The sequence below is a fragment of the Arvicola amphibius genome, chromosome 11, assembly GCF_903992535.2.
Source record: "Arvicola amphibius chromosome 11, mArvAmp1.2, whole genome shotgun sequence".
Lineage (NCBI taxonomy): Eukaryota > Metazoa > Chordata > Mammalia > Rodentia > Cricetidae > Arvicola > Arvicola amphibius.
In genome coordinates, this window is record NC_052057.2 from 120,867,923 (window position 1) to 120,894,235 (window position 26,313).

General features: G+C 39.4%; 1 protein-coding gene across 1 annotated transcript in view; it reads right to left on the reverse strand.

The window, feature by feature from the left end:
- Positions 1 to 26,313, reverse strand: part of Lrrc69 (leucine rich repeat containing 69) — a 63,778-nt gene that overhangs the window by 26,945 nt on the left and 10,520 nt on the right. Inside the window, exons 3-5 of the mRNA XM_038346907.1 lie at positions 25,475 to 25,547; positions 20,876 to 21,071; positions 18,263 to 18,334 (exon numbers count right to left, since the gene is read on the reverse strand). Of these exons, the coding sequence (XP_038202835.1) occupies positions 18,263 to 18,334; positions 20,876 to 21,071; positions 25,475 to 25,547 (341 nt within the window). The remainder of the gene's footprint in view (positions 1 to 18,262; positions 18,335 to 20,875; positions 21,072 to 25,474; positions 25,548 to 26,313) is intronic.

Here is a 26,313-nt window from a genome sequence, read left to right on the forward strand (position 1 = left end):
CAGCCCTCATGTTCTGGGCTTTGCTTTTACTCTTTCTGTATTTATTCTCCCTCCAATGTGCTAAGATTGTTTTTTTTTCCTAAGCATTTCCCCCTTTTTGTGACACTTTGGCCCCAAAGTTAGCCACTCCTTCAAGATAAGAATATATGGAATAAGGTCTTAATGCTTTGAAAGAGGAAATCTCTTTTTGTTCTCAAATGGGAAAACCAAACAAGTCTCACTAATCTGACAAAGAACAAGAGTGCCTTCTCCTATGGACCTTAACCAAGGAAAATTTTTCAAGAGATAGAGCATATGAAAGAGATTGCATCGTAAGAACTGAATGTGTGCATTCCCTTTCCTGTCAAAATGCAAAGAACAAAGTTTAGAGCATCTACTGCTATAGAAAAAAAAAAAAGATTAGGGAAACATCTTTGAAAAAAATTAAGTGTCAGGGAAAAGCCTGAAAGTTCTCCCTGTGAGAGAAGAGCTCTTCTGGGAGGTCATCCAAAAGCAACACTGGAAATGAGAACAGATGTTTATGAGTAAAATGTACATCTCGGATTGAAAAGAGCATCTTGTACATGAACAATAGTATGGTCGCTTACATAGTGTATCTAAATCCTCCTGCTCTCTGTCCTTCACTTCATCTGCTTCAAAAACCTAAGCCTGGGTCATCCAGGCTGCAGCCTCGCCTGTCCCTGCAAGCAACTGAGCAGGTGTCCTTTGCAGAGCTGCACCTCTGAGCTCGCAGATTGTCTATAAATTCATCACCACCACCTTCCAGGTGCCCTTAGTGGTCTCTGGAAAGCTTGAGGCAGCCAACACTGACTTTCATTACTCAGGGTTCTTTTCCCAACTATGACCTAGTTCTCCCCAGAGTCACATCCTCTTTCCTCTTGATCTTCACCCGAGGTAATTTCATCCACACCTAGGACTGTCTCGTGGAAATAACTATGGCTCCACCTCTTACAACCAACCATGCACTCAAACATTCACTAGGTTGAAGCACAATTAATAAAAACTTAGAGACAGAAATTGGGACTCAACCTGAAGACCAGAAAAGCAAAGCAGCCAACCACTGGCTCTTACTTCCACCTCAATCCAAAAATTGTGGTCCTGCTTCCGGGAAACCTTAGAATGAAACTGAGAGCTGTCTCCTTCTGTTCTATAATCCTCTCTAGTGCTGGGATTAAGGGTGTGCACCACTACTGCCTGGTTTCTATGACAACGTAGTGTGGCTACTGGGATTAAAGGTGTGTGTCATTGCTGCCTGGTCTGTGAGGCTGGCCAGTGTGGCTGTTTTACTTTTCTGATCCTCAGGCAAGCTTCATTTATTAACATACAAATGAAATACTACTACATTAGTATACATCAACTCACCCATTCCAGAGAGAAAATGGGGCCTTTTTAGTGTTGCTTTCTATCTCAACTCATAGGAATCTCACATCTTGAGTTATTTCACTGTAGTAGCTTAAACGAGATGCTCTATAAGTCTCTGGCATCTGAATATTTGATAACCAGTTGGTAGAGGTCCAAGGAGGATTAAGAGATGTGGCCTTGCTGGAGGAAATATGTCTCTGGGGGGGGTGGGCTTTAAGATTTCAAAAAAACATTTCAAGTAGACTCTCTGTGTTTCCTGTTTATGGACTGAGATGTGAGCTGTTGGCTGTTGTTCCAGTGACCTACCTACAGGTCTGCCTGCCTACTGCCATGCTCCCCCTACCGTGATGGGGATGGACTCTTACCCTCCCAAACTGGGAACACCTAGATAAACTCTTTCTTCTATAAGTTGCTTTGATCATGATATTTTCTCATGGCATTAGAAAAGAAAATAATACAATCACCATTTCCAACTTCACCTATTACACAGTTACTGAATGTGTGGCAGGTCCCTCTACCCTTGTTGTACCACATTACAACAAGCTATCACTGTTTTCCGGATTCTGTAGAGTCTTCAAAAAATCCACCCCATATGCCTCCTGACTGCATCTAGTGTATCTGCCACACGGAAGAGGGAAGAGATTTTGTGAAGTACAAATCTATTACATCTCCTCTTGTTTGAAACCCTTTGAGAGCCCTGTTGTTTTTGAAGTAAAGATAAAAATACCCAGGAAGACTTTACCATAGTTTCACCCCATCTGGTCATAACAGGACATGGAATTCCGTTTAGTGCCTGAGGATACCTGGCCCTCCCACCCAAAGGCCTTGCTAGTGTTTCCCCTCCTTAGAACATATTTCTCTCCACCAATCTTCAAATCTCAGCTTGTCTCGCCACTTCTAGGAAGCCTTACCCAACCTATCTAGACTGTCCCTGACAGACCAGTGTCATCGACTGTGAATACGCTGGCTTCAGTATATAAACCCAGGTCATTAGTTGTTTAGTATCTGTTTCATTGCCATGCTCTAGCTCAGAGGGAGCAGAGACTCTGGCAGGCTCCTTCACCACGTTTCTTCTTTCCCAGCGCATGGCTTGACATACAATGTAAAGTGCGTGAAATAAAGAAGGTAGACTTGGGGGTCGGTGGCCTTGCGTAAATTCCAGTTCCATACTTAGTACCTAGGAGACCTTGTGCTGTTTCTCAATGGATAAATAAAAGAGCAATGAGAGTAGGCTACTGGTATGGTAAGTGTGGTTACTAGGTAATATAATCTATGCAAAGTGCTCAGAACAATTTCTGTGATTGAATAAATAAGCAAAGAAGGCAGTGAGCAAACACTGTAACTATTAAAAATTTCAGCATGTATGATCCATTTTACAGTGTATTATACTAAAAAGTAGTAGATATTTATAGTAAATATCAACACGCTTTAGAACTCATTCAAAATTCAAGCCAGTCAAATTAATGATGCTCACAAAGGATCACAAGAAAATCATGCTAAAGTATTCAATAAGGGGAGCAGTATGCAAAGTTATTTTTAAAGGGTCTATTTTAAAGGTGTCTCATAAATATTAAAGCATCAATATGTTAAAATGTCAATTGTGCCCCAAAGCTACAGAGAAACCCTGTCTCGAAAAACCAAAAAAAAAAAAATGTCAATTGTGACAGTGTGGTTTTGTAGTTGTTTGGTGTTTGTGTTAACTGGGGACTGAACTCGGGGCCACACACGATAGGCAAGAACCTTAACTCTGAGTGGTGTCATCAGCCCCGTCGTTCTTCACGTAATGTTACATTTTCCAAATTTTTCAATGTGTAATTTTTATAATCAAAAGAAAGCCTCCCTTCTTCATTTTCATATTGGAAAGTAGACCAAAATATGGCCTGTTGGTATGAGAAAATAAATAAAACTTCCCCTGTAGCCAGGTGACAGTGGCACACACCTTTAATTCCAGCACTCAGGAGGCAGAGGCAGGCGGATCTCTGTGAGTTTGAGGCCAGCCTGGTCTACAGAGCAAGTTCCAGGACAGGCTCCAAAGCTACCGAGAAACCCTGACTCGAAAAACAAAACAACACAACAACAACAAAAACTTCCCCTGTAAACTTCAACTTTCATTTTTTTTTGTTTTGTTTTGTTTGATTTTGGTTTTGGTTTGGGGGACTGTTCATTTGCTTTGTGCTTTATGAAAAGCCATCGTCATTTTTTAAATGTTTTCCTTATTATTATGTATATAGTATTCTGCCTGCAAGCATGCCTTCAGGCCAGAAGAGGGCACCAGATCTCATTGCAGATGGTTGTGAGCCACCATGTGGTTGCTGGGAATTGAACTCAGGACCTTTAGAAGAGGAGGCGGTGCTCCTAACCACTGAGCCACCTCTCCAGCCCGCCATCAGTATTCTTTACCTCTGAGTTAAAACTGGAGAGTAAAGCAAGACTCCCACTCAGGGCCCCCACAAACTCTCGGTAAAGTCTGTTTTCGGCCTTTCACACGCTACTTGCGTATTTTAATTTGCCTTTGTGACTACCCCAGCTAATTTTACATGAGGCTCCACTCACTAGCTTGATGAAATATCTCTCAGTGTTTATTCCAGAAGAGGGACTTCAGTAGTATGAGAGGGAGAGAGATACCATTTCAATGCTGTCTTCTTTGGTATTAAACATTCATATTCTACTTTTTAACGGCTTCATCTGTATATAACTTGATCAGTAACGACTTTTTAGTGGTATACTTTATCCCTGCAAACTTTTTTTTTTCTGAATAGTTTGTTAAAAACCTAGCAGTTGTCTTTCTCTGGCTGTTTAATCATGAATTGCTCAGTCTATAATCTTAATTCATTCCATTCCACACTTGAGCCCCTGTTTTAAAAAGGCCTCATAATAATCCGATTCCCATATTATACTACTAAGATTGAAAATGCTTCCTTTTCCAAATTCCTAATGAGTTCATTGAATTCATAATTTGGCAGCCAATTGATTGGTTTCAAGGATGGTCCTCCGGGGGTATTTTTCTTTTTTCTTTCCTTGTCCTCCTGCTTTTTACACAAAGATCCTTAAAATATCATTTAATTTTTCTCTTTTCCTCTTTTTCCCTTCATCATTTTTCCAACATCATCCTCCAATATCAAACTCTTTGGTCTCTCCGATGACTAAGAACATCAGCAGGCTGTAGATGCTCTTACCTTATACTAAACTCCTGCTTCTAAACTCCACACATCTCCCACTTCTTACTGTTTTCTTTTTCTTTACTGATGGAGGAGTGTCTATGTGTTACTTTCATTATTAATAAAGATACTGCCTTGGCCCTTTAAGAGAACAGAAAATTAGGTAGGTGGAGTAGACAGAACAGAATGCTGGGTAGCAGGAGTGGGGAGACGCTTCAGGCAGTCGCCATATACAGTCACCATGCTTCTCCTCTCCGAGATGGACGCAGGTTAAGATCTCTCCTGGTAAGCCACACCTCGTGGTGCTACACGGATTACTAAATATGGGTTAAAGGAAGATGTGAGAATTAACCAATAAGAGGCTACAGATAATGGGCCAGGCAGTGTTTAAAAGAATATAGTTTCCGTGTAATTATTTCGGGTGTAAAGCTAGCCAGCGGCCGGGTGGCGGGACGCAGCCCCGCCGCTTCCTTCTACACTTTACTTCCCATACCTTTTTTGAAGTTGCTTTGTCAGTCTAGAAAGCTCACAAAATATGACGGAACACACTCTGTGCTGTCAGTGCATGGTAGACAATGTATACAGTATCTCAATTCTTTTCTGTTCCTACTTTAATAGATTCTAATATAAGAGGTTCTAATTGTCCTCCCTTGACTTGCTTCTAATGAATACAATATAGCACCAGCAATGTGTACAACTTCAGAGATTAAACCACTGCAATTCCTCCTAGTCTTCTCGTTCTTAGATCACCTACTCTGAAGGAAGCCAACTGCCATGAATCCAGGCCATTTAGGCAGTACACACAGTAACAAACGTGGGTCTTGTGCCAAAAGCCTTTTGAAGGCACCATTTTGGAAACAGATCCTCCAGCCCCAGGCAAGCCTTAAGACAGCTGCAGTCCCAAATGACTTGATTCCAGCTCATGAGCAACAGAACACACAGCTGACTCCTTTCAACTCTGCAATCAGCAGACCTCATGTGAAATCATCCACATGTGCTGATTTAAGCGACTGCATCTTCTGGGGCATTGTCATAATGATGCACGAATAATCAAAACTCAGAGGGAGAAACTGGGGTTCAACCTGGAGATCTGGGGAAAGGAGGGGCCGTGTTTCAGCTTGCAAACAGAAATAACATAAGTCCCTAGTCCTGAGCTCTTTTTAACCCATTTACTCCTCCGTCCACCGTATTTCAACACTGTTTGGTTCTATCACAGAAATATGAATTCATGGAATGATAAAGGGGCATGAGAAGCAGAAAAATCTTTTATGCTAAAAGATGGCAAAGCCTACAATGTTTGCAAACATGTGGGAATTCAAAGAGAAAGCAACAGAGAATTTTAGCCTGTGACTCTTCTGCTAGAAACTACAGACCATTTCATTCTCACTTTAATTTCTCCTCATCCCTGTAGTCTCTGATTTTGTGAAGAAAACTTAAATACCACAGTCGGATTGTTGATAACTTACATATTGGACCAACCAATGTTTCATAAACAAGACTAATATGCCTATGCACGACTCTAATGACATTGACATCAAGAGCTATGCTTGTTTATGAAATTAAAATGGATTTAACAAGGTAATTTTAAATAACTTCAATAATTGTCTGAGATGACTTTTACTAACTGTATCTCAATAAGTATAGTTGGTTCCTGCCATACTTGTACCAAATAACATTGAAAAGTCAGTAAAGTATTTATCTGAAATCATCTCTAAGAAGCAAGCACAATGAAAGGGAAGAATAATTGGTGGTCAGACTTTAATATGCCAACTTTGACACAAATAATTTAATAGAATGCCAAAATAGTTTTCTAAAACCTTGCTAATGCCGACCTATTTTATAACTCTTGAATGAACTGGTGTTCATACAATATATAAATATGCATATCGTATATACCCATCTTCATATGTTACATATACATGTAGTACTCATATATTATATACACATGATACACATACTAGCCATTCACAACTGTCATCTATGATATTAGAAAGTTCCATCTTCAGTAAAGAATATTATATGTGCAAAAAAAAGTATTTCAGATCTGATGATGCCTCTCCCCAGACATGGCAATCATTTAATAAAATGACCTTGTACTTAACTACAAATAAGCACATGTAAATACGTTAAGAGGAGAACATAATATTGCAAATATACTTAACCTTATTTAGTATGATGGCTAATTTTCTAGGATAATTTAATTGAGCCATGGAGTACTTAAGTATTTGTCTAAACATCATTTCAGGATGGGGGTCAATATTTGCATATTAAATTATGAGGGCTGTGAAGGTATTTCTTGATGGAACTGGCCCTTGAGCTGGAGACCGGGATGGAGCAGATTGTGCCAACCAATGCCAGGGTAGAGGTGCATCATGTAATTCCCTGGAGACAAAATAGAGCAAAACAGATAAGAAGGAAAGGCCTGTTCTGCCTGATTGATCTTGCACATTGGTCTTTTCATACACCTGACTCAAACTTCACCAGAATGACCGCACTCTTTCTTAGATCTTGTGTGCCCAACTGAAACAGTGGTTTTTCTGGGCCTCTCCTGCTTATGGGTGGCAAGGAAAGGGATTTCTCAGCTTCTACTATCAAGTAAACCTCCTAATAAACCTACATAGACAGGTAGATAGGCAAACAGATAGATACACAGACATCTATAAGCTTTATCTCTGGAGAATGTTTATCAAATTGAGAATTACAAGGAGAAGCCGGGCAGTGGTAATACACATCTTTAATCCCAGCACTCGGGAGGCAGAGACAGGTGGATCTCTGTGAGTTCGAGGTCAGCCTGGTCTTAAAAATGCCAAAAAGAAAAAAAAAAAAGAATTACATGGAGAAAAAATGGTGTCTGAGACCAGAAGCCAAATATATGAGACAAACTAAGAAACTCACCTGTCTCTCAGCACTGGACAAAAGTAAGCATTGTTAGAGCATTGCTAAAATGGGGTTCAAATGCTATTTGTAATTGATAAGTTCTTGTATACATTCTTTAGGTTGTTCAATTTCCTACAAATAGGAGAACAGGCTAGAGATCGGGCTTTTTGACTTCTTAATTAGCAAGTACTCAACACTCTCTTGCTGCTCAGGCTACCTTGAGGAAGATAATATCCAGCTGGAAAAGCCAGCTGGACTGCTACGATGCCAGTAGCAGCCATCTCAAACACTTCATGGCTACCTAGAGACACCTATACAACGATTGCAATTGTGTGCCCCGACTCCTGAACGCACAGCCTCAGCCTGAGCCGTTTGGGACGGTTTGGGCAAGGGGCTTTGCTATCACAAGTCTTGGTAAATGAGTTCCATCTTAGCCAGAAGGCTGGCCCTTCACCTGGTCAGGAGACTACAGTTACTGATGCTAAGAGACTAGACCATGATTGGTATGCAAACTTTCTACTGGAGTCAATCTTTCAACTGACATTTCCTCTACCTAGTTGACTCTAGCATATGTCAATTTAACAAAAAAAAACTTATTCAATATGCATATTTTTAATCTAATAATAAAAAAAATCCAGCCTCACAAACATAAAGTTTTTTGGTAATCCTTAGGCAATGAAACTTACAATTAACATTTCATTTAAATTAATAAGATGCCACATTGCTCTGCATAGGAAAAGTAAATGGAAATAAATCTAAAACTTTACCTCATCTGAGACTTCTAGGCATGTTTAAAATAGTTATTCAAGCATAATTTTCAGTAAATAATCAAAGCTAATGAACCTTATAAGAAATGGTGTGCTGAGTTGAATATCACTTTTGTAGCTAGCCATGACTGACATGGGATGAATGAACCTGCACTAACAACAGAGAAGTCAAGTGTAGCCAATAGGTACCCCAAATATTCTCCTCCATTATTGCATTTATTAGGCTCAGACATTAAAGTCTGCAATTACCATGTTTAACAAGTAAAGCCCATTGAAAATGTAAACAGCAGCACAGTAGATTTGAAAAAGAACCAACAAGAAATTGCCTACTGAATAGAGTTGAGGGGGAACAAATAAACATTTAAAAATATTTAAATATAGCTAAAAAGTAAATCATAGAATTAGAAAAACGAGGAAAATATAGAATGAAACAGAAGGGGGCTAAGATCCAAAGTAGAGACAAGGAAAAGTTATAAAATAGATGAAATGAAATTATAGTCGGAGAAAAGAGAAAAGTCTATGCTAGAAGGAAGATGACTACAAACTTTTCAGAATAATGAAAAACACCATTTCCTAGTTGGATTTCTATTGCTTTGGTACATGCCATGACCAAGAGGAACGGGGGTAGGAAAGGACTCATTTGGCTGGCAGGCTAGAGTCCATCTTCAAGAGAAGCCACGGTAGGAGCCGTAAGACCTGGAGATGGCACGCCGCTTACTGGCTCACTCCCCGTGGAAAACTCAGTTTGCCTACTTACGCAGCCCAGAGCCACCTGTCCAGGAATGGCGCTGCCTACACTGTTTGGGGCCTCCTGTAAATCTATCAAGGAAATGACCCCACAGACTTGCCGATGGATCAATACGATGGAGGCAATTCCTCAACTGATGTTTGTACCAAGCTGATAAAATCTCACCAGCACAAAATTCATCCATGCATTTAAGCAGCCTAGTAAATTCCAGGCAGGAAGAACAAAATGAAATAAACATATAGAAACATCATAATTGAAATTAATAATAAAACTATGAGAAAAATCTTAGATGTTGCCAGGAAAAGAAAAACAGATGTGCTTTGCTCCTGAGGAGAAGAACGTGCGGTGCTTTGAGCCTGGGCCAGGCAAGCAGCCTCTGGACCTCGCAGTGAAAGCTAGGAAACCCCGGAGAGAACACGAAACGCTGACGCGGTACAAGCCAGCATGCTAATTTGGATCCTACACACAGTAAAAATTATTCCTCAAGAATAAATCTAGGATTGATGTTAAAGCTGGGACAATGTAAACTCATTGCCAAGGAAAGACATGGAGGTGTTTTGAGCCGGAGGTTCAGTCTGAAAGCATCCCACCTCCGTGTACAACAAAGAAGGAAAGCCTGGGAGGTACAGACACAGTTAACATTCCCAGCAGAACATTCTGAAACGAGGGTGGAAAAACAAACTTGCGGTCCTTACACTCCCCAGAAGTGTAAATTAATAAACCCCATAAAGCAAGGGAGTTTTTAATGTATAGTCAGTTATAACAGTAAAATTTTATTATTAAAATTGCCAAATGGAATTATAAAAATTTCCAGATTTTAAAAAGGAAAGAAAGAAAAGTGGGAACAGAGCGCAGAAAAAGTAGAAATCCAAAGTAAGATGCCGATTACGCCCAAATTAATTCAGCAATACATCAAGATGAACTAAAAGCTACAGCTAAAAGACAGAGCCTTTTAAATTGGTTGCTTTAAAATGAATCCCCATAGCTGTAGAGCCACAGAAAGATTGGAAGAAATGAAAACAAGCTTATCGTGCAAACATGAACGCAGGGGAAACTGATGCAGGGGTAAGAACAGCAGAAAAATCAAGTTTTTATGTCTGTATCTCGGAATATGTGAGCATGAGGCTGAGATGTGAGAATTTACCACCATCACTGATTATTCCTCCGCACTCTGGAATCTATTTTACAATTATACAGTTTGTAACAAATAGATTTATTAATTTCTAGGTTGAAAGTTTGGAAAACAGAAATGAAAAATAAATATCAAATCCCTTCAACCAGAACTTCTTAACTTCAACATGAACGGTCCAGTCAGATGAGATTTTGGGGGACTGTCCCACATTCTACAAAATGTTGGACAGTATCTCTGGCCTCCAGCCCAGGATACCAATGGTACCCATTCCTCTGTTTGTGCAAATAAAATTGTCTCCAGCCAGGTCCTATTGTCTACTGTGTGCCAGGGACTGTTGTAGGTGTTGGAAATACATCATTGAAGAGACAAACTATGCTTGTAATCATTGAGTTTTCTTGAGGAGGTGCAGGCAGATGGGCAGAAAGAGTTCACCACTTAAGAAAGGGTAATAAGGTTTCAGGAGAGCCACTCACTAGATCTGGACCAGAGCTTGTCTTTGTAAGATTTTGTTTCTTATTTTATGCTGTCCTGGGGATCACACCCTAAGACATACAAATGTGAGGAAAGCGCTCTATACGTGAGCTAAATGCAGGCACGCTGGCCAGTTCAGGCATGGTGAGCACGGCTCTGGCAGGCCTTGCCCTTCTCCCTGATTCCCTCTGCCTGGTTCACAACCATGACGACACATTCCTAGAGCTAGCCAGCAAGGTCTCCTCCCTTTAGCCAATAAATCCCTTCTCCTGAGGCTGATTACCAAAGTACAGCAATCAAAAGCCCCCTTTGGCTCAACTAATTAACATGTCCAGTTAAAATTGAACACCTCATCCTAACACAGGGTTTTCCCCGTACCATTGTAAACTGCCCGCTGTGCCATTGTAAACCGCAGTTTTCCTAAGTGCCACCTCTGCCTCCTCTCTATCCAGAGGCAGCCCTTTGTCCCTCCAGGATAAACACCCCTCCCTTGTTATCTTCCCCTTCCCCCTCTCCCTCTGTCTCCTGTCTTTGTCTTATTCCCTCCACTTATTCCTCTGGGGCAAATAAATCTCCTCTGTGCTGAGCCCTTGGTCTTGCAGGTCCTGAGCCTGTTCCTTCCATTTCACTAGGCCAGGTCCCAGAGCCTCTCTTTTAAAAGCTTTTTATTTATGATCAGGGCTGGTCTCCAAAGCATACTGGCCCCGATTTCAGTCACCAAGATTCACCCTTATAGCAAGGAGATAAGTGAGACACCGTTTTACTCTTCTGAGTCAGATCATTACCTCCTAGTGAGAAAACTCAAATTCTCAAGAGTTTAACTGATGGATAAACATGGCTCTTCAACCACCACGTCCCACGAAGCAGGATCGTTTCACAGATTTCTATCTTACAGGCATCCAGTCTCAGCCTGTCTTTAATGCCAATAAAATCGCATAGATATAAAAGGTCAGAATCCAGACTATTAAGTTCAGCTGAGCAGAGAAAAGTCAGTCATAGCACCAAACTTAATTGGGCACTCAGTGTTTCAACTTGAGTTCTCACAAAATGATCACGGCCTACGGAGTGAGGTTTTATGAATTTTCTCTAATGCTTTCATCTCAGAAAGGCAATCTCATGAAATTTCAGAATTGGAGTAGTAAAAGCAGCAACAGCATTGTAACCCAGCACACTTCTCGTCGCCCGCCCCCACACGAGGAGCAGCGGGGCATGCGCTCAGGCTCGTAAAAGCGGGGACAGGAAAAGTGTCCAGTCAGGCTTTGGAACTCACGAGTCCCTACATCACTTAGCTAAGCTTACATCGCTCGCATAAAGCCAGATCCCACGAGGGCTTTGCGTCAGCTAAGCGCTGGCTCGTGTCCCGCTTTTTTAAAGGTCACAGAACGTTATTTTAAATGTATATCTCCTAATAAATCCGGCTGTGGGAGAGAGCATTGGCAACTCAAGAAAAATACAATCACTTTCAAATCAAAGTCAAATGTTGAAAAAGCACTTAAAGAGATTCAAGGACAGGATACAGCTTTCTTTAGTATTTAAGATGCAAAAATGAGTAAATACTCTCAGCATGGAGGCCAAATACCAAATATATCCCTAGAGTCGCTGTTTCAGAGAGGCAGAACAGCTAATGGACAAGGTGCATAACTGGAGCCCCTCACAGCCCAGAGCAAACTGGAGGCTCAGGCAAGCTACCACATTATGGACATATCTGACCATTCTTGACCACAGCTCTATCAATATATCCTTGTGTATATATTTTTATGTACCATGGCTATTTTTTATACTTTAAAAAAAGTTTTTAAGCTTCAGATAGGAGTTTGGATATGAAGTAAAAACTTCAATTTCATTCTCTGAATGAGTTTCTTTCCCATAACTCAGTTATACTTTCTAGACTACTTTATGAGATGTTCGATCACGGACATGGAAATATTTGTAATATAACAGTCATTCTCTGAGCACTTCAGTTCACAGTTCTTTATAGACTTATAAGCTAAAACTAAATGGTCTTCCTAAGAATAAACACGTGTACGTACGTCTTTATAACTGGTCATATAACTAAATTGCTCTATTGAAGCCACGTGAGCTCATTTTGAAATGATAAGAGTTATTCAAAAATAAATTTGGGGTGCGGTGTTGAAGATGGCTCAACAAGTAGTCAGCTTGTAGAACAAGGGTGAGAAGGATCCCCAGCACCACATCTATGCCTCCCTGTAACGCCAGCATGGAGAAGGCAGAGACGGGGGCTCCTCAGAGCACACTGGCTGGCCAGACTAGCCAAATTTGTGTGAGTTCTTCACTCAGATGACATACCTTGACTCAATGCATGAGGCTGGAATCATAGAGGAAGACATCTGACTTCAAGCTCTGGTCTCCACACACACATACATGCACAGATGTATAAACGCACACATGTACATATACATACACAAATGCATTAATTAATAAGTCGGATTTCTTGACTTTGTATAAGCACAAACGTATAAAGTGACTAAAGGTACAAACCACAATCCCAGAGAACCTACACAACAATGAGGACCCTAAGAGAGACATGCATGAATCTAATCTACATGGAAAATAGAAAAAGACAAGATCTCCTGAGTAAATTGGGAGCATGGGGTCCTTGGGAGAGGGTTGAATGGGAGGGAAGAGGCAGGGAGGGGAGCAGAGAAAAATGTAGAGCTCAATAAAAATCAATTAAAAACAAAAAACAAAAAAGAATGTGTTTAAGAAGACGGAGTCAGAGCCAATACACTTCCCCGCAGCTGCAGCTGCTGCTTGCTTTCAATTTCAAAGTCTTGACTTAACGTTCACCCAGATCTGTAGCTTCCATAAGTAGTTTGTGTCAGAGTTAACAATTTTCAGAGTTAGTGCTTTCCCAGGGTTTTCAGGCACATATTTTATTATATGTGGGCAGGGAATGGGAAGGAAGGGAGGGAGGGAAAGAAGGGGGAGGGAGGGAGGGAGGCTGCAGGCTCTAGCACTGACATGAGACAAATAATACTTGGACTATTTGTGGTTATGTATTCTGCTGTATGTGTGCAGAGATGAGCACACACACAAGTACAGAAGCTCTCAGAGACCAGCGACATCAGACTTGTCTAATATGGGTGTGGGAACCTTCTGATGGTAGGAATTTATTTAATAACCAAAAGCAACACTTGGGAGGAAGTGGCCAGAGGAGACATTCAACAAAGTTTAGCTGGACAGAACTCTCTTCACACAGGACAGTTAGATCTATTACAGATCAATACTAAGTTTTATACTCTATAAAACTATCCTGGGTTGAGAAGTAGCACCCACCTCAAAAACAGTATGTCTCAGAAAGATACGGTGAGCTAGGATGAAGTCACACTCAATCACGGTGGACACAAGTCCAAGGACTTGTATCCTTCTGAGAGGAAAGAGCAGCGACATAGGCCCTTGAGTTCACGCCACGGCGTGCACACGGAACTACTATACCAACCATTACTGGAACTGCCAGTGTTCCACAGCGTGCACACGGAACTACTGTACCAACCATTACTGGAACTGCCAGTGTTCCACAGGTTGTCCACTGTGCATCACGGGCCACGTTTTGGAGTTTCCCTCAAGGAAAGATTAACATAAAAGACACCCAATTTCAGATAATCTTTAACTAGAGACTTACTCATTCCGATCTATTTCAATAAATGAAAATATATTTAAAAGATCCAATGATTAAAAACAAATATCTTAAATAGAGTATTTGAAGGGAAGTATTCAATATATAATGTTAAGTGAAAAGATACATTCTTTCATGAAGTATAATTTTAATTTTATTCTGAAGTGAATATGGCAAAATTAAATACTGAAAGAAAACAACATATTTTCTCTGGAAGATAAAATTAAAGGCGCCTTATACTCTGTAATTTACAATCTTATAAACCTTTATAAAATTATTTCTCTTATCTTTTGAGATTATAATATGATCACAACATTTTCCCTTTCCCGGTCCTTCCTCCAAAGTCTCCCTTATACTCCTTTTGCTTGCCTTCAAATGCACAACCTCTGTTTTCATTAATTGTTGCGCCATACAGATATGGATATACCTTTTATATGAGAAACAGCATGACAGGTATGTGCCACCACACAGGCTTGGAAGTGCTGGGGATCAAACCGAGGCTTCATGCCTGCTAAATGAGCACTCTATCAAGTGTACTACCTCCTCGGTCCTGAATTACTTCTATAACCAGAAAAATGCTAAGCAGATTATGACGGCACACACTTGTAATAAGGTTTCCCGTTAACATTCTTATTTATATAATTCTTGATTTATAATAAAACCCTTGGGGTGTGAGGGACTGAAAAGACAGATAAGCAGTTAAAAGCACTTGTTCTTAGAAGACCCAGGATCGATTCCCAGCACCCACATGGTTGGGCACAGATGTTCATAACTCCAGTTCCAGGAGACCTGACGCCTTCTTCTGACCTCCACAGGCACCAGGTATGCACACAGGCCACACAGAGAGACAAGCAGACCAAACAGTTACATACACAAAATAGGTAAACCTAACACAGTCAGCTTCCAGGATTTAAAAGCTACTTCAATAAAGATTATACACTACTGCAAACCAAGGGCATTTTCTAAGTTGCGCACCAAATTTTAGAACATGAAACAGCATAAAGTTCAAATAAAGACTGTCTCTAAAAGAACAGCAGTAAAATAAGCCAAGTCTATTCTACAGGATGCAGTTTCAGTGTTGTGGGAGTTCATGGTGTACTTCGACATACCATGTATACAACTCTCACTTTTCTCTTCCATTTTTCATAATTTTCAACACCTTATAGTAAAATCAAGTTCTAAAGCACACTCTTTAGAAACTGCTTCCTGTTACTACCTGGAGATTGTGAATGATCACTATAATTGGGGTGACTGCACATTGCCAATCATTTCAATATCACCATGTATTTCACATATAACTCATTGTCAAAGTAATTTCTAGCCTCTCGACACTTTCTATAAAACAGCTGATAAGCATTTACCAGCTTCGTATGCTCATGAGGTTAGTGGTTTTAAGCATCAACTCCAGAAAGTTGTCTGAAATCATAGTTTTGTAAATAAGAATTTGGGAATTATGCTAATGTATAATGATTCCAAACAAAGTCTATATCCTTCATTCTTACACTGCTCAGTCTTCATTATGGGTAACGTTCATGTGTCTTACTTTGAAACTGAACTCTACAACACTTAGGACCGTACTCCAGCCAGCAATTTATCTCTGCCTTTGCCATGCGCTCCATTAGTTTGTCCCATCTCTCAAACGTGGAAAACCAATCACACACCAATAATTTGTAGAAAATCATTACTGTCTTAGAAAGGAAAATCATTTTGAAAATTCTGAAGCAAATAATTGGGAACAAAGGTCAGATGAGTTTCGTATATTATCTTATTTCAGAGGTTAATGGAGATGTCTGAAGCTGGATCTGGCAGGTCAAAGGCATGCTAAAATCATTGGAAGCAATGGTGTTTAAACACAACAGCAGATACAGAATCTCTTTTTAGAAGAAACTGAATTAACAGCAATACCAAGGTGGATGCTGAGTGTAGTTGAAGAATATTATAGGTTTGTTCACTTAGTAAATATATTGAGTTGAAATTCAAGGAATGTCTGATGGGAAAGTACACATTCTAACATCAACACAGACTTGGAGAGGGCTATTCCTTTACATGCTCTGTGCTACGGTAGTAGAAGTGACATTGGAAGGGGTTTTGGGAGTTAGGGTTGTATCACACTGTGCACAGAGTTAAGTCAATACCCACAATATGAATAAAATCATGGAGTCTTTACCAAGGCTTTGCTGAAAACATCTACTCTTTCCTATAATTTGGAACCACAAACTCTTAACAACACAGTAAACCTTTAAAAAAAAATACAATGTGAGCTATGGTGGTTAATATTTATTGCTAATTTATTAGGCTATATCATCCAGAAGGCAAGCTTTGGGCATGCCTGTGTAGGGTCACTTAGGGCTACTCTGTGGACATGTTGTGAGGGGTTATTTAGTCAAGAGAGGTGGGAAGTGCCACTCCAAAGACAGGCAGCCCCATTCCATGGGCTGGGTCCCAGAATACATAAAAGAGAGAGCTGAGCACGAGCATTCTATTATGGGCACATAAAATCAGATGCTTCGCCTTCCTGAGGCCATGACTTACCCACCATGACAGAATACACCCTTGGCCTGTGAACCAACAAACCCTTCCTTCCGTAAGATGCTGTGTCAGGCATTTTGTAATGGCAACAAGATAACAGAGGAAAGGACAATCTAATTCAGTGATTCCATTTCTGAGTACACATTTAGAGAAACTGAAAGTAAAAACTAAAACTTAGTGAACAAATCTTCTACGATAGTCACAGCAGCCCTGCTCACAGTAAGCAAAAGACAGAAACACCCCATGTGTTCATCCACGAAGCAACTGATAAACAAACTGCATACACACATATGGTATGAGAGACTATGATTCAGCCTAGAATGAAAAAGGGAAACCCAACTTTTTGTAGCAGGGACAAACTTGAGTGACATTGTGCAAAATATGCCAATTACAAAAGGACAAATGTGAGCCAGTTCTATCTCTGTGGAGTACACGAAGCGATCAAATTCATGGAGACAAAGTAGAAAGAAGGAGAAATGACTCATTTTAAAATGCTGTAGTAGATGTCAATAAGAGATAAGAAAGTATTTGATTGGGAATTTGTCTAAAGACATCATTTCAGTTCGTAAGGTAACTAAATAAGTTCTAGAGGTAGGTGGTGGTGATGGACCATATCAAAGTATTGTGTCAAGACTGCCCTATTAAAAGATAAGGCTTTCTGCCCTTTTCAGAAGAGAAAGAAAGAGGAGTGGATGGTGGGGGACAAAGGAGGTTGAGGGGAGAGACTGGAAGGAGGGGAGGGATTGACAGAAAACTGTGATCTAGCTGGAAAATAATTAACTAATAAAGTAATTAATTAATTCTTAAAAGATAAGGCTTTTATAATATATATTTTCCACAATCAGAATATTGCACATAGTTTTCTAAGGCAAATTTTAACTCCTTTCATATATTTTTCCTTTTCAACATAAAACTCTGTTTTTCCTAGATTAAAATGTCTGAAAACTACACTTTAAATAAATCAATAAGAAAAAAAGTAATGGATCCACAGGTATTTACTGATTTTTTTCTGGATTAATGACTTGTAATTATTTACCTAAATGTTCCAGCATGTTTACTTGGATATAAAAATGCAATATGAAAACAGCTGTTTTCTTTACCAAAGTTAGAAACTGCCAAAATGAACTGTCTCTATTATTTGAAATAAAGTCAAAACTCACTTCCAAATTAAAAGAAAAGTACATTTTCACAGCTGATGACTTTAAAACAACTAACAAAAGGGTCGCCTCTAGATTAGTTATATGGGATAAAATCTTTTGTCCAGGAAAGTAGTCTCTTCAAAAAAATCAGAGGTGACCAAAAGCAGTATGCAATAACCAAGAAATTTAATCATAACTGATAGATTAAATATTTATGATAACTATCAGAATTCATTTAGTTCAAGCAAGTTCAGCAGACACAGAACACAAGGAAAAAGATAAGAAAGAATGGGTTTTTGAAATTCTAGAACAAAGATAATCATTGAGTCATTGTACAAGTCAAGGCTCCAATTACTACAGTTTCTACTGGCTGCTACATTTTCTATTCCCAACAGTATAAACAGAATAACTTTTAATTATAGTAAAGATTAACTATACTTACGCCTGGTGGAAATATCTGAATAACATTTCCAGCTATGTCCAGGACTCTTAGTTTTTTAAGACGACAAAGTCCCTGTGTCAGAAGACAAAAGAGAGATTTTACTATAAAGCTGTAAGTGTTAGCTTTTAGTTCAGGGTTGATAGAGGTGTCCCTCCATCAAGACAGCCTTCCCCAAGGAAATCCCTATGGACTGTCAAATAACTGTAACCTCATGTTCCCTGAGCACTCCAGAGCAGCATATTCTAAGCTACTGTCTCCAGCTCTAAACCCGCTACTCACTCCTACTAAGTGTAGCCAGTTCCAAAGTGTCTCTTTGTCTTTTAATTTCTCCACTTCTTCAAAACAGAAATGATACATGCGTGGCATTGTTAAGTGGATTAACTGAGTTACCAAACTCACACAGCCTAATAGTCAATGAGAACTGTTAGTCACTCAGTTATTAAAGTAGAAACGCTGTGAAGGAGAAAACAGCTATAATCCTGAAATAGTCTCTGCGATAATTTCACCAGAACTTATAGTAAATCTATCTTTTTATTAGTACTTTGATGGCCTTTCTTCATGAAAGAAATAGAACCCATGATTATATCTATGTGGTCAGCGCACTGTGCATCACCACAGTGACCACATGCTTGCTATGCCACATCTTCTTTCTAGTATTTCTGTTAACGAGCACATAAAAACTAGGGCTTTAAAAACATTTTAAATTGAAAATTGAGGGTACAATTTATTAAATGACATCAACTATGGTAAAATGTATCTGCCACACTATTATTTTGGTGGCAGCTTCTCCCTAGGGAAATGGTATATATGTGGCCATATCCATTTTTCTTCATCTGTTATTGTTTGCTAGCACAAGTTGCATTCTCTGGGAGAAGATGATGAGTCTGCAGTACTGAGTGTACTTTAGATTTCCATCTTCGTAAATGCCAGGTCAGGAAACAGACTTGAACAAAAATTGTTCCATAAAGAGAACACTATTACTGGGATAGAACTATAGAAGGAAAAGAGTTAAAACAACAGAAAATAACCAAAAAAAGACTGACATAGGAGGTGTCAGGATACGAAAATTCTTTTAGATTATTATATATGTGTATGTACGTATACATATATATGTACATACATATATATATATATATATATATATATATATATATGAGTTTTGCTTGCATGCATATAAACCGTATGTGCATTCAGTGTCCACAGAGAGCATAAGAAGGCATCAGGTCCCCTGTAACTGGAGCTATGGATAGTTGTGAACTACAATGCATGTACTAGGAATTGAACTTGGGTCCTCTGCAAGAACATCAAGTGCTCTGAACCCCTGAGCCATCTCTCCAGTCCCTAGAAGTGCATCTTCACTTCCTGTTTTGCAGACAGAAAGACTATATGTATTTCCACATATCCATCAAACTTATCAGAGTTACCTAGTTTAAAAGCCTTATGTGGATCCCCGGGCAAATCACTACGTCCGGTGTGAAGGACTATTCTGATGCTAGATGAGCTGAGTAGCAAGACAGGACAACACAGGCAAACCTCAAAGACTCACAGGGGAGGGAACTTACAAGGCTGTAACACAACATCAGCATGAAAACAAAAAGAAATGGGTTCTAGACACAGAAAAGCAAACACAGTCCAAACTACACAGAAGGAACAAAGCTAAAGACTGGCATTCCTTATGACTAAGGAGAGAACATGAATGACATTGAAATTTTAAACTGTTTTTATTTGTGCACTGTGACCAGGCAAATGTCAAGACATTGCGTCAGGAAATTCTAATTTTACAAGTTAAGAAGCTTGACTTCAGGACCTGTCAGTACTTTTAATATGTGAATATATTTTGTAAAGTTCCAGAAGACATAAATTGGTTTTCTGTGATGGAAAACTACAGATTGTAGCTGGGTCACGCTGGCGCACACCTTTAATCCCTGCATTCCAGGATTGCAGAGACAGGCAAATCTCTGTGAGTTCGAGGCCAGCCTGGTCTACAAGAGCTAGATCCAGGACAGCTAGAACTGTTACACAGGGAAACCCTGTCTTAAAGAAAAGCAAAACAAAACAAAAACTATAGACTGGAAATCTTACAAACAATAGAAATAGAAGAATAAGGTCAGGATGCCAGCATGGTAGGGCTATGATGGACTCTCTTCTCTATAAAACTCAAAGCTGTCTCATGCTGTTTCTGTCCATTTGTCTGCTTATCGGTAGACACACTCAGACCCAAAGAGACTATTTTTTGACTTCAACTATCACAAAGGCAGTGAAAGTTTTATGCTACAACTATATTTCAGAAGTCCTGGGTCCATCTTTCACTCAAAGGGCTCTTTTCATATACCCCAGACCTCGTTAGAGGAATTAAAATAGAGCCTAAAAGGAACATAACACAAATATGAACAGAAAATATACATTCATATACATATGTATATATACACGTAATTCATAATGTATTAGAAAAGGATTGACACTCTTTCTTTATCAAAACAAATGGACTTTAAAGTGCTTTATCATTTATAATGCAGGCTAAAAAGAACGATGATATGGCATAGCTTATAACCGCTTCCCATCATGTTAAATGAGTTCTTCTCCAACAGCAACAGTAACGAAATGAAGTTTTACCTCTGGCAAAACTTCAATGTTGTTCCTGACCAGAAAAAGCTTCTGAAGATTCCGCAAGAGCTTAATCTCTTCAGGGATGCTCATGAGCTGATTGTAGTTGAGATGCAGTTCAGAAAGACTCTCAATGGAGCAAAGCTCTGTCGGGATCTCAGTGAGCTGGTTATGACTGATGCTTAGGCAGGTAAGATTCCTTAGCCTAAGACAGCAAACAAACAAGGTGTGTGACTCCACCTCACCGGACAGGAAAGCCCATTGTAAAAGTGTCACTTATGATTCTCATTTTTCCAAAGCGCCCCGTTGAATCTTATTAAGTCAAGTGTTTGGTGATACTTACTAATAGTCTTTGGTATAACTTAATTTTTAAAAATTATTTATACTCAGAAAGCTATGTAATATATAGATTTAACTAAAAGAGAATTCTACCAGATGTGGTAGTGCATGTCTGTATTCCTGACAACTCAGGAGGCAGAGGCACGTGGACTCTTCTTAGTTTGAGGCCAGCCTGGTCTACATGGTGAATTCCTGGCCAGCCAGGGCTACATTGTCGGCTCAACAACAACTACAAAGTAAAAGAAAAGAGAGAGGGAGAGAGAAAGCAGCAACAGGAGTAATGCGTAATTGCTGCAGAAGATGGAAAGATAGGTCGACCACAGATTTGCACTCTGGACAACACAGTTTAGGAGGCACTATGTAGAGACCAAAAGTAAAGGCAGAAAATGTTCCTCGGGGTGTAAAGGCATCTAGGAGGAGGAGAGATATAGAAAAATTTGAGGGAAAAAACAACAAAACCAAATTTTACTTGAAAGAATTCTATAATGAAATATAATTCACTATATGATAATAGCCATTAGGTTGTTTGCTATAACAACATTAGCCCCTTCAAGAATAAAATCACATTTTAAAACTTTTCAAGTACTAAAATTAGAGAGAGATCATACAAAATCAGCATTTTTTAAAATTTATTGTATCTTTACATGTAGCAATAAATAATTGGATGGAAAAGGTTTAATAAATGTTATTTATGATGACATAATAATAATAATAAAGTATATCAAATAAGACATTTAACAAAAGACATGAGAGACCTAACTGCAAACATGTAAAAGACTCTATTTAAAATAATTATACCGTGTTCATGTGAAGAAAAAAATATTTATAGTACCAATAGACAGGAAGATTCAAGAAGAAAACTTAATTTTTGTATAGGAAAAATCAATTTTAAAATGTACACAGATAGTTAAAGAATCAAACAGCCAAAAATTCTTACTAAAAAGAATAATGTACTAGAAAAAAAAGAAAGAAACCCACACTACTTGATTCAAATCTGACGCAAGGACAGTGGCTTGGGTTTGGAAAACTTTACCAATCTAAAGAAGGATATGCATATAAATATATACAAGAAGCTTACAGAACACCAAATAGACTGGAACAAAAAAAGGTCCCCTTGCCGCATAATAATCAAAACACTAAACATACAGAATAAAGAAAGAATAGTAAGAGCTGCAAAGGAAAAAGGCCAAGTAACATAGAAAGGCAGACCTATCAGAATTATACTTGACTTCTCAATGGAAACAATGAAACCAGAAGGTCCTGATCAAGCATTTTGCAGACATTAAGAGACCATGGTTGGCAGCCCAGAATACTATACCCAGCAAAACATTCAACCACCATATACAGAGGAAACAAGATATTCCATGACAGACCCAGATTTAACCAATATCTAGCCACAAACCCTACACAAGGTACTAGATGGAAAACTCCAACCCAAGGAAGTCAGCTTCATGCACAAAAATGCAAACAATAGATGACCTCACAGCAGCAAATCACAAAACAAAACAAAACAAAAAAAAAACCACATACAATAACATCACCAACAATGAAAACTAAAATAACAGGAACTAGCATTCACTGATCACTAATATTCCTTAATATAAATGGACTCAACTCATGTATAAAAAGACGCAGGCTAACAGATTGATTACAAAAGCAAAATCCATCCTTCTGCTGCATACAAGAAACTCACCTCAATCGCAAAGACGGATGATGTCACCTCAGAGTAAAAGATTAGGGGGGAAAATTGCAATCAAATTGACCTAAGAAAAAGACTCATATAGCTGTCCTAATATCTAACAAAATAGACTTCAAACTGAAATCAATCAAAAGAGACAAAAAAAAGGACATTTCATATTAGTCACAGGAAAAATCCATCAAGAGGAAATTTCAATACTGAACATCTATGCCCTAAATACAAGGGCACCCTAATATATATAAAAGAAATACTTCCAAAGTTTAAATCATACATTAAACCCCACACACTAATAGTGGGAGACTTCAACACTCCATTCTCACCACTGGACAGGTCAGTCAGACAAAAATGAACAGAAAAATAAGGGAACTAACAGATGTTATGACTCAAATGGACTAAACCGACATCTATAGAATATTCCATCCAAACGTAAAATATATCTTCTACTCAGTACCTCATGGAACCTTCTCAAAAACTGACCACATACTAGGTAACAAAGAAAACCTCAACACATATAAATAAAAAATTAGAATTACACCATGTATCTTATTGGATCACCATGGCTTTAAATTAGAATTCAATGGCAGCACCAGTTTCAGAAAGCCCCACAAACACATGGAAATTAAACAATGCTCACCTGAATCACCACTGGGTCAAGGAAGAAATAGAAAGAAATTAAAGACTTTCTACAATTCAACGGAAATGACCACACAACATACCCAAATTTCTGGGACACAATGAAAGCAGTGTTAAGAGGAAAGTTCATAGCATTAAATGACTACATAAAGAAGCTGGAAAAATCCCAAACCAGTGAGTAAACAGAACACCTGAAAAACTTTAAAACAAAAGGAAGCAAACTCACTCAGGCCTGGGGTCCACTTCACTAATGCCAGCAGTCCTTTCATTTCCTTGTATATCACCTTCCGTCTACACGCGTCTTTAAGGAGCGCACACCCAATGCCAAACACAGACAGCTTCTCAAAATGCAGTCATATCATCACTGCAAGGGCTCAGAAGTTCAGCTGTTCAAACTTCTCATATTACAGGGGGAGAAAGTGAGATCTAGGGCAGCGAACTGTCTAGTCCGAGGTCACAAGGCTAGATGCACAAAGATATATCCTGAACCTGAGTCACCAGAAATCTTCAGCAGATCTTCTTCAGCAATCGATGGGCAAGTTAGAACCATGGAAAAGCAAGCAACTATTGGCATTTTAATTATCGTGAAGTGTTTCCTTCTACAGAAAGTAGACTGTTCATTTTTTTCAAATCTTATTATATATATTTTATGTATGAGTGAACTGCATGTAGACCTGCAGGCCAGAAGAAGGAATCAGATTCTATCATAGATGGTTGTGAGCCACCATGTGGGTGCTGGGAATTGAACTCAGGTCCTCTGGAAGAGCAACCAGTGCTCTTAACTCCTGAGCCATCTCTCCAGTGCCCATTCATCTTTTTTTTTTAAATTCCACTTAAAGTACTGCCTCCCCTATGAAAGAATTTGGAAAGAAGTATAGAGAAGTGAGTTGGAACACACTGGGATCTGCAGACAGACAGCCCTGTGATGAGGACTGCTTACCTTGTCATATTCTCTGAAGCCTCTAGCTGCTCTTACTCTGTAATGTGTGTGTTTCTGTACAACATGCAATAGACATCTCCCAAGTCAACCTAACCAGAGTTCTCTCCGTCTGTCGGAGAAACAGCTCAAGAGTAGATACTGCCTCGGAAGGACAGAGCTTCAGCTGACTCCAGAAACACTATAATGATGGCCTGTCTGCACAGATGTGCTGGACAAGGGAAAACAACATGTTTTGATTGTTGCTCATGATAATAAAATGTGCTGGGTTTTATTTAATGAAAAATGGCATCATAATTTTAAATACTTTGCTTTTATATGACTTTTCCTCATTGATCTCAAAATGGTTTATGACACCCATGAAATAAAATTTAATGTGCCCAACCTGTGTTTGAGCAAGCTCCAAGAACTGAGCTGGCTTATCAACAACATCACCTTAAGGCCTCTTATTTTACACCCCAACTTTTACTCTTATGTCACCCACTATTTCTCTGTTCTCTCACGTAGGTTAGGAATTATTTGTTTAAACTTAGTGGGCAATGATTCTGTGGGTAAAATGCGTAGGACCTGAGTGTGGACCTCCTTCAGTCTGGCGTGGGGCACACGTCTGTAATCCCAGAGCTAAGGGTCAGAGACAGGCAGATTTCTGGTGCTTGCTACCACACAGTTAAGCATAAAGGATGAGCTCCAGGTCCGGTGAGATATCCTCTCTCAATAAATAAAGAGGTAAGAGACTGAGGAAGACATCCCAGCATCAGACTGTGGTCTCCACACATACACATGTGTACACACATGCATATGCCATACACACACTAAAGAGAAAGAAAAAGTCTGCAGTGCCTTGCTTCACATTCCGGGTCTCCCTGTGCTATTTGCAACCACCACCACCCCTACTCCTGATTACTGGGCGCTAGGCCTAAGACCTTCAAAGGAATGGGATGGAGTCTGGGCATGGAGGGGAATGTCATGTTTAACCAAGCTTCACTATAAATAAATTTACCTGCCAATTTCTGGAGGAAGACTCTTAAGTCGGTTGTCGTTTAGATTAAGCAGAATCAATTCTTGCAAGCCATCTGTCAGAAAACAATAGCCATTTTAGCCACCTGGCAAGAAATACATTTTCTACACATCTTTGAATTCCTCTTGGATTCTTGCCTTGGTACCAGTTCTATTGGTTGCTGAAGACAGATACTCTCATAAGCTAGCTAAGACAAAAAGAGGAAATGGGTCACATCGTTACAGACCTAAGCCATGGCGTCTGAGGACAAAGAATAGAACCAGGCTCACCACAAACTGGAGCTAAGAGCTAAAAGGCAGAACAATCAGGATGTAGCTCGCTTTCTTCTCAAGTTTCCTTCAGCTTTCACACACACAGCCTGTCTGTCTCTGTCTTGCTACAACCCTTCTTTCTTATGAACTAACTTTCTCTATATTCCACTCAAGTATAGTCACCTACACAACCCCTGCCACGTGACAGAGTCTCAATGACAAATTCCTCCACTAATCATGATATCCCTGAGCTTCATCACCCTGGGCTACCACTGTGCAATAGGCTCCTTAAAACTGTTAGCGTTTAAGGATGAAACTACCTTTTGCCTTAATCTCTATTTGAAACAGTATATAAAAGGGCCAGAGATCTGGACGTCTGCTTCCCAACGCTCCAACTTGAGAATCATGTCACCCAACTGAAAACATTAAAAATACCAACAGAAGAGAAGCAGTGTATTCACGAACTAGATACCCTGTGGATAAGAAACTTAATAAAATTAAACCATTTTAGTCTATAACGATCCTAAAAGAAGCTTGCAGTTGACTTAGTTGTGGAATTGGCTTGTGACC